Below are 12,852 nucleotides of genomic sequence, written 5' to 3' on the forward strand. Positions count from 1 at the left end.
ACTTCGAAAAACATCTTCACATGACAAAAGGACTTTTATCATTTGGGCCTGTTTGGGTATACATTCATGTTGGGAAATATGAATCGCCCACTGACTGCTTCAGTGCAGGAAAGTACAAGAAACTGCTAAAATGCAGTAAAACGACATCCCTAAGAATAAGAATAAAAGATGAGCCATCATGAAATGTACATTCCAGAAACAACAGTGTTTCCACTGTGGCGTTTTCGGTGTAAGAATCTCGACATTATATAGGGGATCGTTTCAGTTCACTACAAAGCTTTTAAAATATTTTTCTAACAGATTTCAGGATGTTATTCAGCAAAAATTGCCCTAATAAAGTTTTTAAATCTAATATGACTTACTTTTTAACTACTTTAATAAAATATATTACTTACGAAAACAATTTAAATAATACAAATAAAGTATTACAATTATTATGATACAAATAATTCTTTCATTTTAAAATGTTATTTTAATTATTTAACCTTTGACGTTTTCCAATAAGAAAATATTAACCGTCTCCAAGACGAAGCCTTGGACAGTAAATACATGTAAGAGAAGAATTCATGATGGTTATGAAAAAGCCACAATGAGCTCTCCCAAGGCAGTCTGTTTAGAAAGACTCGGTGCATATGTGTATCGCACAATGAATGTCTTGTTTTTCTGAATGCTTAATCTATTTCTTTGCTTAATTGAATTTCTCTCTAAACGAAGTGCGCATAATGTCAAGCCATCCATCACCAGGCTATCCGAAGCGCTGGAAGGGCAACATTTTCGTACGAGAAAATAAAAACTAGTCTCATCTTTTCCCAGAAAGACGCCAACACAAAATAGTTCTTAAAAAATTTGTATATCAAAATTATGTAGCTGCCTTTTGTTCTTTATTGCTTCAGAATCAAAATTGTGGTTCAAACATTAAAAAAATGACGCAAATTTCAGAAACCAGCGCATTTTCACAACCATCTCTCTTCCAGAAATTACATAAATTGACGTTTATGGTCTCACACAGAAGTATTTAGCTCTTGTAGAGAAAGGGGCTATATTTTGGGGCTCTTCGCCCCCATTAGCATCATTTCACAAACACAAGCCAAAGCACTCACGTCAACCCGAGGCCGGGCCGCAAATCCTCAGCTGCACAGGAGGGGGGAGGGGGGGGGGGGAATCCCGGAGTGTCTCTCTCCGCAGGTCCTCGATTTACAGCTTCAGGAGCCGGGAAGTCCCAGCACAGCTCCCCGGGTTGTGTCCTCGGCGCTCCTGGAGCATTTTTTCCCTTATATGCCACAGACTGAGACTCGGACAAAGAGTGGCGGTAGATGGGGGAGACACAAGCGTTTTCCACAATTTTCTTTTCTTTTTTTTTATAGACACAGAACTGCTTTTTGTCCCACAGTTCTTTTTTTTTTAATTTAAGGGAGAAGAGGGTGCTCGTTTTGATCACATGATTACAATTCACCTGAGATAGAAAAAAAGAAGAAGAAGAAGAAAACAAAGGGAGCAAAGAAAGGAGGGGAACCGGGGGAATGAAAGAGGCAACACAGAGATTCACTCGTGGTTAGGATTCCCTTATCACAGTCAGCATTCATGGATAATGAAAAAAAGTGGTGATTTTTGGACTGGGGGCCGGTGTGTCGCATGGCGGGGATACAAGGGGTCATTGTTGCGAGGAACAGCGCTGGTGGTTGTATCCGTGCGGCCAGTTACGTCCCCTCGCCGTCTCTCCTTTCTGCTTACCAGCACTGTTTGGTTTGAAACGCGCGCTCTCTCTCAGTTAGAGGCGCTGATGCAATTATGAAATCCACACGAGATGCAGCACAAACTGCACGAGCTCTGAAATTGGCGCTAACACCTGTGACTCAATCTGGCTAAAATTAAACACGTTAAGCGGTTTGGATCGTTTTATACTAGGCCAAAAAGGTGCCCATTTTATATCCGTTTCATAAGACATGCCTGATTGTGTTGTGGGTTAATTTGTGTTTGTAAACGTAAGCTCCCTATGCGTTGAAGTAAAAGTCAGAGAATATTGCTATATTTCTTTCTTTCTAAACCAAGTGCGCAACTGGTGCGTAAAACCTGCCATTTCCAAACTTATTTGAGGCCTGCATCGCAGAGCGCGTTTAAGTACCGGGTCTCTTTCTGCTCACAAGGCCAAGACTGACGCCCATTTCTTCTCTTAGTAAATAATCCGGACTCGGATCTGTCAGTGCTGTCTGTGAGCATGTTCTGAAATGAAAAACCCCTTCTCCATAGCCACTGTGTTATATAAAGGAGGAAATTTTCTCTCACTCCTTTTCCCCGAAAAAAGCAATGTACAGGATTGAGGCTTCAATGTAGATGTTTCAGACAGTAAATTAAAGATTCTTTTTTAGATAATAATAATAATAATAATAATAATAATAATAATAATAATAATAATAATAATAATAATAAAGCTGGTTTCCCTGCCAAAATTAATACCCAAACACAGATAGCCCAATTTCACCTTTATCGTCTTATCATTATTGGTGTGATGAAACTATGCATCTCCCAAAGTAAAATAATTAGAAATGGGTGCTCATGTACCCAATTACTCTGTTTAACGTAATAAAAAAATACAAATGGTGCGATGGGTCTGGATAGATAGACAGATAGAGGGAGAGGATGTTAAGGAGCTAGAGAGAGAGAGAGTCCCCGGCCAATCAGAGAGCTCAGAGTCTGCGCCCGTATATGTGCGCTGGTCCTTTAAGATCTCTCCTCCGCATCTTTTTCATTTTTTTCTCTCGGGCGCGTACAAGGAGCTCTTTAAGCCCTGGTACAGACACACAGAGCAAGCATTCATACTCGGGCGGCGCGAGCGAGGGGGCTGGGGAGCGAGCGTCACTTTGGAAACTCGGACGGGAACTCACGGATTCTCGTGCTAAACCGACGACCTCCTTTTCCTCATTACTGAAGTAAGGCGCTTAGCATTTCCAACTCTTTCCTCTCTACAGCTGCTGCTGCTCTCACTCTGCCGTTTGATTATTTCTTTTCGTCAGAGTCCGAAACTCAGACTTATCATGCACTCTTACCTTTCATAAACATGGATCATTGTTTAGTTATTTATGGTGGGGGTTTTTTTGGGTTTTTTTGTTGTTTTTTGTTTGTTATTTTAGCCACCACAATGATTCTGTTAAACCATGTGAGAATAGTCCTGCTGCCAAAAGTTAACGATGTTGTAGGGCTACAGTAATATCACCTCTCCTCTTTTCAACAAGTGCTGCGAAGTTTTCCAGCCGATTTGTGTTGTGGTTAAAGTTTCATGTGCCGATCGTCATAATTTATTTGGTCTTCAAGTGTTTTCCCCCTTTATTTTCTTCAGGATTTCATCATTAATTAAAGAAAAGTGCACAACAAGCGCAACAAAGGAGACTGCCAGAACTAAAGGCGATTTATGACTCTACACTTTTACACACGTATTAAAAAGTCCGATTATCCCCCATATTTAATCGAGTTATATTTCGGTATCTGGCAGACACTTAATCTTTAGATTATGAACAACAGGCCCTTTTTTTCAAAACCAAATGAAAGCCAGATTTCTGGCAAGTCGGGTGTTGAGTGTTAGTTCAGTGGGTAGCCCACAGTAAATATCCTCAGTAATGTAATAACACGCGTTATCTAAAGGGTGGGTCGAACGCAGTTAAGCTGTTATCAAATAAATTCAGCGATATCTGTTGTTCTGCTGCACATCGGTAGATGGGTCCAGTTGATTTTTTTATTGGCTTTTCCACTGATTTGATCTTGGTTTGATCTGCTAAAGAAAAAACATACTTAACCAATTGCTCGGTGGCGAAAGCAAATGATCCCCGCTCGGTCAGGTGACGCTGCTTGTTTCATTCTTACGAAACAACGAAAAGGCACCGATGGTGTTCGTTGTTTCGTAAGAATGAAACAAGCAGCATGTACTACAAACACAAGAGACGCGCGCGTAAATGCGCTTTCCTCAACAGTTTACGCACACAGACCTTTAGAGATGTGATGACAGCCCGCGACGTGCCCTTGCAGACCAGGTGGCAACCGAGCATCAAAATACGCTTCGGACAGATGGGGAAGCTGCACCAGCCGCTCTGTTGGAAACGAATACAATTCCTAACATCCAATTAGATGTTAGGCTAATTAAAAGCTGGTGTTGGAAACATGTATTTAGAGTCACAGCGCTCACAAATGTAATTTGAACTCCTGTGCCGTTTGTAAAATTATAGATTTGGTTAATTAATTATAATTGCGCACAGCAAACGAACCGCCAGGAAATGCAGAACATTGATTCGGACATGTAGTGTGCTGCATGATTACGAAAAACTGTAAACGTATTAAAAAAGAAATATGAGGGAAGCGGGGCGTTGAGAGGCCAACCTTTAAAAAAAAACAAAAACAAAAACGACCAGAGCGATTTTCTAAATAGAAAACAAATAATCGGACTGCGTGTTGCTCTTTTCCATGAAGTTTAGGACGCAAACTTCCAGACAGGCTGTTGATTTAATGGACAAAACGAGGACAACTTTAAACCTGCCCCTGTTTAACAAGCTAATTTACAGGAGTGCCCATACACACACACACACACACACACACACACACACACACACACACACACACACACACACACACACACACACACACACACACACACACAAGGGGGGGGGGGGGGTTATGTTTCCAGCGGCATGATGTATTTATTCAAGAACCACGCGGTATAAATCCGACTTTTGTGCTGCTGTGGTCTCCTATCATTCCAACACATTTTCTCCGGGGAGCTTGCAATAACTGTAAAACAGTAGCTTGTTTTGGGAGCCGAGGCCCGGACCTGCAGGGGGGATGTGCGCTATAGAGGGCCACAAATATACACATATAGGCATGGTTTCACATATCGTGATATCGTGTTGAGTATTTATGTGGGGTTAATGCTTTCAGATTCAGGACGTTTAGCATCTTAATGCTGGATTCGAAAAGAACAGAAAGTTTTGCTAAATCGTGGCCAACCGTACCCAAATCCGCTGCCGCTCTACCTCTGATTTATTAAGCTGATGCTCCTCATCCCTCTGCTGTTTCAGGTCCTCGCTGTTGGATCTCGATCGCGGGATAAACGGAGGAGAGAAGGAAGGTGTAGTCAGGAGGGAAGTAAGAGCGGGTGAGTTTGGCGGAGAGAGTTGCGCAATAGCAGGTAAACTGGGGTCCAAGGTGCGCATCGAGCCGCCTATGATACCAACAACACGGATGGAAAGAACTTTAATGTGGAATCCTCACAGAGTTTTGCAACGGAGGCTGAGAGTAGAGACAGACTGGCAGTTTATATTATAACTTAGATGAGGCCAGAGAGACAGCCGACCCTCCGTGCGTAAACTGCAGAGCTACACAGAAACAAGAACCAGACAGGTAGAGCTGAGCATTTAAGAACAGCTTTTTACATCCTCTGCGCGCCTGGAGGCTTGTGTGAAGGACGATGTCCAGAGAGGAGCAGAGCTTTTCAGAGGTTGAGCTCAGCCCAGGGATGTCTGACGACAGCCGCTCCCTGTCACCGGGTCATTCCTCCGGGGCCGCTGTTGCTGGGGACTCGCCTCTCCACGGGCAGCAGCATCAGCCGCAGCTGGTCGGGCTGGACGACGCGTCGGCGGGTTGCTCCTTCGTCAAATCCGACGACGAGGACGACCGCTTCCCCGCGGGAATCCGCGACGCTGTGAGCCAGGTGCTCAAGTGCTACGACTGGACCCTCGTGCCCATGCCCGTTCGCGTAAGCAGCGGAAGCAAGAACAAACAGCACGTGAAGAGGCCAATGAACGCCTTCATGGTGTGGGCGCAGGCGGCGCGGAGGAAACTGGCCGACCAACACCCGCACCTGCACAACGCGGAGCTCAGCAAGACCCTGGGGAAGCTCTGGAGGTGAGCAGGCCGGTTGCTTATAGTCCGTCTTAAGGCCCACTTTAAAATCCCGAAAACGTCTGGCTCTCACACACAGTAAATCGAATAATAAATTTAGGTGAATTCTCGTTCCACCAAACAAGAAAGAGACGATTAAGCTTTGACAGATTAAAATGTCCCGAATAAACAGCCACATGAACACCACCGCTCAAGGGTCACAGCTTAAGTAGCTACTCCAGGAATAATTGAATCAGACACTGAAGACTTTTTATCAAAAATGAACACACGCGCGCGCGCACACACACGTTAGTTATAGTTACAGAGGCATCACCTCAATAAACCGAAACATATCAGCTCAAACACATCAAACACACGTTTCTATTTCAGCTTCTGCAGGCTCACAGAGAGGCCACTGTATATTCACCACTTTGACTCGTGTGATTTAGTGCACACCCTCCACTTAATGTTCTTAAAGTCGAATACAATGAAAACCAACACAGTTATAACGTGTTTGAAAAAAATGCCTCGCTCTGTTTTACACGTGATATTATCTGTGATATGTTTCCTGAAAAAAAAAGAAGTATTTTTAGACTATTAGGAGGCAGCTCAGTCTTCTTTCCCGCTTTAGGCCACAGTTCACCAGTTGAGCAGCTCTTGTTTTTTGGTGCAGTGAGTGCGCCCTGGTCACATGTTTCTGAATCCTGGCTAATTCAATTCACTGTTTTAATTCCTGGGAAACATTAGCTGGAAGGAGTTCCCCCCTGGCAAAGTTCATTTAAAGTACATTCAAAGTTTAAGAAGAAGAATGATCTAGCCTTTTTTATAGTTAATAAACTTACAGTTCCCTAATATTCTGAGTCTTTCATTGCTTCATTTGCTTACAGAAAACCTGCACTTCTTTCATTTCAACCTTCTGTCAGGCAGGCACTGGAGAGTCTTTCCTTCTTGGTTGCTGACTTCTTCAGATTGCTCATTATTTCTTACCAAGAAGGACAGAAAAGGTTAAATGCATTACCTTGCAGGGATCATATTAATTTGATAAAGATTTGACCTTGGGCTCAGTCAGTAGTAGTTAATTGACCCACAAACACGATGAACAGGGAGGCTGAGGAGGGTCAGGGTTTTCTCATGCCACTCCTGTCAGGGGTGTAATAGTAGGAGCTCAGTCCCATGTTGCAGACAGGATGCAACTTTGGGCTGTATCATTTCATTAGAGTTTGGCAGTCAGAAGCCGCTGGCAGGAGTGACATTAGATGCAGCTGTGGAGATGTAGCAAATGAAACTATTGCTGCTAACAAAGGAAAATATGTCATCCTGGCAGGGTTGATAGAAATATGATATGAAGGATTAGCAATTATTTAAACACATAACTGAAGATAGGGGACAGACAACATGCCCCCCCCCCCCCCCCCCCCCAAAAAAAAGGAAACCAAAAACCCAAACAAACAAAAAACAAAAAAGTATTGTTAATGTTTTTATAAGACAGAAAGTGGTAACATTATTGGGTGTTAAAGAGCATTTCAGAGGAGTAAAGAGAGGCTTTTGGAATCACTTCTTCCTACTCTGGGATCAAATTCATTCCTTTAACTCTTAATCAACCTTAAATCAGTTCACAGTGAAACATGAACTGATTTAAGGTTCAGAAATCCAGATTTATCTCGTTATGAAATTGAAATGGAAAACAAAAAAAAAAAAGAAAGAAAGAAAAAAAGCCCCGAAACTCTTCAGCATCTGAAATCCTACACCAAGGAAGAATTGGAAAACATTCAGGTTCCAAAACTGGAACAATCAGTCTCCTCGGTTTCTAATTCTTACAAAGTGTTGGTCAGAGATGAGGTGTGTTCTCTGAGGTGCTCGGTCATCCAGCTTCACGGGAGTGTGAAGTGCTTAAATCAAAGATGAGATAACAAAGCAAACCAGTAAATTATTTCTGTTGCTGGCTCATTCAAAATGAGCGTATTCTTCAAAATCCAAATATTTTACCCTTTCAGCATTTATCATACTGTCTTTCTACACATTTCAAATAAATCTAAGGTTTTAATCATTTGCAAATCACTGCCAGTCATAAAGGTTTATTCTTTTTTATTCTATGGTCTTTTTGCACCATCCTGTAGAATATGTACTGTATTCAACAGGAAAAAAAGTGACTATGGATCTTCGTAACTTAAACGATCAAATTTACCATTTTTCCCCCCCTGAGGCTTCTTAATGACAGTGACAAGCGACCCTTCATTGAGGAGGCAGAGAGGCTGAGGAAGCAGCACAAAAAGGACTACCCTGACTACAAGTATCAGCCGCGACGCCGCAAGAATGGGAAGATTGGTTCTGGGTCAGGAAGCGAGGCTGAAGGCCATTTGGAGGGTGAGGTCATCTACAGCCAGTACCACTACAAAGGCACCCACCTGGAAGTGGCCTACAGTGGGGGAGCCGGGTCCCCTCTGGCAGATGGGCATCACCCTTATGCTGTAGGTGGGCTGCCGGCTCCCGCCCGCTACTCCACTGTTATGCCTGAGTCCACTGAACATGCTGACACACGCTTAGGTAATTGTCTGTGAATCTGCAGGGCAAACGAGCTGTAACTGCTTTCTCTTTTGCCACAGGTCAGAGCCACAGTCCTCCAACACCTCCCACTACTCCCAAGACCGAGCCTCAGTCTGCAAAGGCAGGAGATGGTAAGAGGGAGGGAGCCGGGAACGGGACTTCTCGTGGTACAATGGGAGCGGAAGGAAGCTCAGGTGCTGCGGGGTCTGGGAAACCTCATATCGACTTTGGTAACGTGGACATTGGTGAGATGAGTCATGAGGTAATGGCTAATATGGAGCCGTTTGATGTCAATGAGTTTGATCAGTACCTTCCCCCTAATGGGCACCCAGGGGTTGGGCCGAGTGCGGGGGCTGCAGGAACCACAACAGCTACTCCGGCCTCTCCGTACGCCTATGGGATCTCCTCAGCTCTGGCAGCGGCCAGTGGACACTCAGCAGCCTGGCTCTCCAAGCAGCAGCAGCAGCCGCCACAGCAACACCATGGCTCCCCTCTGAGCTCAGATCCCTCCAAAGCCCAGATTAAGAGTGAGGCCGGAGGTGCTGCGGGTCACTTTGTGGAAGCAGCTTCAGCAGGTTCCCACGTCACTTACACCCCCCTCAGCCTTCCTCACTACAGCTCTGCCTTCCCCTCGTTGGCCTCAAGAGCTCAGTTTGCAGAATACGCCGACCACCAGGGCTCGGGGTCATACTACGCCCATTCGAGCCAGGCTCCGGGGTTGTACTCCGCCTTTTCTTACATGGGGCCTTCCCAGAGGCCTTTGTACACTGCCATCACTGACTCAGCCAGCGTATCGCAGTCGCACAGCCCCACACACTGGGAACAGCCTGTCTACACAACGCTGTCGCGGCCATGACAGATAACGAGACCAGAGCGTGCCGGTGCAGGTTCAGCCCCAACGTCAGACCAGAGGAGCAGAGACAGCAGCAGCAGCAAGAGTCGCGCTGGTGGTGTCAGAGTCGAACGAGATCTGGTCTGGGGGGAGTGGGCAGGCACTGGGGGATGCGTCTGGGGAGGCAGAAGGGGGGAAACACCATTCTGCTCTTGCCCAGATGAAAACATGCTGTCACAGCCTGAGGATGCGCTTGGAGCGTGGTGCTTTTGAGGAGCGGTCGATCATTTGCGGCACTCGGTGGAGGAGTCAGAGTTCAATACATCGATAATGCAAATAAGTAAAATAAAATAAAAATCACCCACCCAACGCCACCAGCAGCACCACAGCAAAGCCTTTGGCACTTCTGGCTGTGTTCATGGGTGGTATGAGATCACGTACTTGTCATCGTGTATCGCAGCAGTCCACAACGCCACGGGCAAACGGAGGGGTCAGAGGTGACAGGGACACAGCGAGAAAAAAGCAAGACTTCGATCTGTGAGCGCGACAAAGGAGACAAATTCATTTTACCCGAGATGTTTGTTTTAACGCCAGGAGAACGGAGTGCCAAACTATTTGCCGGCCTTTCACTTCTCAGGCTTGACTGACCTTTTGTCAAACAAACGTTAGCCTTGTATTCCTTTCGAAAGTCAACACAACAAATACTCACGACATACTGTCCTCTCAGAGCCACAGTCGTCCCTTTTTGAATTCAATTTGTTTATGCTGTGTTCACTTAAAATGCCTTTGTACACTCGACAAATGGGCACGGAGGGGAAAAAATGCCATAAATCCATGCTGTGCTTTTGTTAACTGAAGTGTATATTTAGCTTATTGGGTGTACTTGAAGTTGCAAATGTACTTATGTCGATACACACAAACATGACCAAAGTTTTGAGACCAAAACCTGTACTTTTTATAAAGAAGAAACTGTTCTTTTAAAAGAAAGTTTCTCCCAACATAACATTCAAAGCTACCTTACATTTTGTGGCCAATTAGTGTTTTGTTTTTTTGTTTTTTTTTTCTTAGCTTTGACTCAATTCAAAATGCAATCGTGTCAAAAACTTCCTTTAAGTTTGTAGCACAAAGGCACTGACTCACAATGAAAGGCAGTTCTATTCATCTGCTGATAATCCATTATCACTCAGTGTTTCATGACAAAATCCTTAACAGAAACGTACTTGTTGTTTTAACAACGTGCTGTGTTTACTGTACTGTTTAAAATGACTTTTTGCCATTGTTATCCACTGAAGGTCTACAGCACTGCCTTTGTCTGTTGTTTTTTTTTGGTTGAGTGTGAGACAAAATGATCTTTTGATTATAGTTTAAAAAGTTACATTGTAAATAATGCCAACACTGAGAAACAATTTCCAGGCACTGAATGTTTTAACGCAGCCTGATGTCAAATAGAAAATGTGCCTTGTCCTAATTATGACTTTACTACTAACAGCTTTTGTATCAGTACTTACCTTTTGATGATTACTTACCATCTTTATTTACACGTTATACCTGTTATTTCTCTTCCCTACATCCCGCATTCTTCTTCACTGCTTCTCAAATATATCTGCATTTTAAATATCTTAACCTATATCTGCAAAAGAGCTAAACTGAATTTCTTTGTTTTATACGTAATGTATATCGGTACTGCACACATGTGGACCATATGCATGCACCACAGCTCAGGCAGAGCTCAAAGTCAGTTTTACTTTAACCAATTACCTCCAGCATAAGAGTTAAGCTTACATTCTCATTGCTACTATATATGTGTGTGTGAGCTATGGGTAATGTTTTTAATTCCACATTTATTTATGATTTGGTTTCATGTTTGCGTGCACATCCTTTCTCTCAATTTCTCATTTGAGCATTTCACATTTCTTGTGTAACTGCGTCTGAATAACAGCAGGTGTGAAAGCCTGAACACGATGATGATGATGATGACTTTGTATTCTGACGTGAAATAAAGCTTTGTTATTTCTGCTTGAATACAAGCTTGCCTCTTGAAAAGTCATAAATACTACAAATGATGAAAAAAGGTTCCTTTTGGTTGTGAAGACCACAAAAACTCTTCTCTTCTGGCTACAAACTGCAGTGGAAAAAAAACAAACAAAAGCTCACGTCTTTGGGGCATCTAATGACTCAGCCCATGCTGCTCACATTCCCAACATAATCTCTTCAGCTACTGGATAATTCACTTTGGCTGGCTGATGCTCAATCTGGCCACTGGTAGAGGTAAGCTGGACACGGCTGATAGTGACGTGCATGTGGAGGGCGATGAATGAGACTGTGATGCAGCTACCTTCCTTTACATAAACTTAAAGTAATGCAGCCTCGGGGGGCAGGGTTGGTTATGCATGCATATTTCAGGTTCCTTATATTGTGTGTGTATGTGTGTGCGTGTTGTGGGTTAAGCCTGACTTTTAATTCCCTCTTTTTAATCGGCTGTGTGATACTTTGCAAAGACAAAGAGGGCCATTGAAAGGGATCTAGGGGGAGGAGGGAAACATGGGCAATGAGGGAGCGTACCCATAACTGCCTGGCCTGCCGCTTCAGCAGGATACAAAGGGACTCCTACACTCCATGCAGAGACCCAGCAACCCTCGCTATCTAAGCGTCCCCAACACTCACCCCATCCTAGTACAAAAAAAAAAATCAGATAGAAGCTGAAATGGGATTCAAATAATGAAAAGGAGAAGATATAGACAGAGTTATGGGATTTTGTGTCAAATGAATGTCAAAGCAGGTGTCAGACAGGTGACTGTTGAGATACTGCTCAAAAGGCTTCATTTGATTCTCGCAGGCAATGAAACGTTAGCTGAGCACATTCTGTTCATAATCTCCTTCGCCTGAGATGTGAAAGGAGGTGGCACGGTCCGCTCTGATGATCCATGAAAAAATAGAACAAAGGCTCTGTGCTGATACGACCAAACTGACAAACGCAAATGAAGAATCAGAGGAGAAACTCCAGAGTGCAGTAATAGATCAGCCTGTGATAATCCAATCTACTGATCAAGTATAAAAGAAATCAATTATAGAGAATCAAATGAAAGTTTGGGAGGGTGCAACAGGTGAAAGAAAGAGAGATGAGACTCAGTTGTGTTGCAGCTATGAGATGACCACTGCTGATCAAAGGAAGTAAAATGCAGTTCAATTTGTTAGTACAGGGTTGGACCTTCCTGAGCTGTTCCTCTGAGATTCTGGTCCATGTTGACATGACAGCATCACACAGCTGCGGCAGATGTGTCAGCTGCACATCCATAATGTGAATCTCCTGTTTCACCACATCCAAACGAAGCTATACTGGATGGTGATCTGTTGACTGAGGAGGCCATTTAAGTACATATTTAACATGAAATTTCCCACTCGTGGGACTAATAAAGGTATCTTATAAACTCAGAAACCATCAAGATGATTTGAGCTTTTTGACATGGTATATTATCCTGTCATGATAACATGTCCAATCCTTTTATCTCCATCCACAAAGGAAAGGAAATGTTCAGCAACACTACTCAGGTAGGCTTAGTGCTCAAACGGGCCTAAAAGCTGCAAAGAAAATAACCACCATGCGATTACATCAC

At 43.7% G+C, this 12,852-nt stretch overlaps 1 protein-coding gene across 1 annotated transcript; it reads left to right on the plus strand.

Annotated features, from left to right (window-relative positions):
* The first annotated feature begins 2,789 nt into the window (after nucleotides 1–2,789).
* Nucleotides 2,790–11,259, plus strand: LOC101483038 (transcription factor SOX-10). Its single transcript, XM_004563054.2, has 4 exons — nucleotides 2,790–2,927; nucleotides 5,061–5,886; nucleotides 8,066–8,226; nucleotides 8,466–11,259. The coding sequence occupies exons 2-4, from the start codon at nucleotides 5,450–5,452 to the stop codon at nucleotides 9,260–9,262; spliced, it is 1,395 nt and encodes a 464-aa protein (XP_004563111.1). The 5' UTR covers nucleotides 2,790–2,927; nucleotides 5,061–5,449; the 3' UTR covers nucleotides 9,263–11,259.
* The last annotated feature ends 1,593 nt before the right edge of the window (nucleotides 11,260–12,852 follow it).

The sequence above is a fragment of the Maylandia zebra genome, linkage group LG4, assembly GCF_041146795.1.
Source record: "Maylandia zebra isolate NMK-2024a linkage group LG4, Mzebra_GT3a, whole genome shotgun sequence".
Taxonomy (NCBI): domain Eukaryota; kingdom Metazoa; phylum Chordata; class Actinopteri; order Cichliformes; family Cichlidae; genus Maylandia; species Maylandia zebra.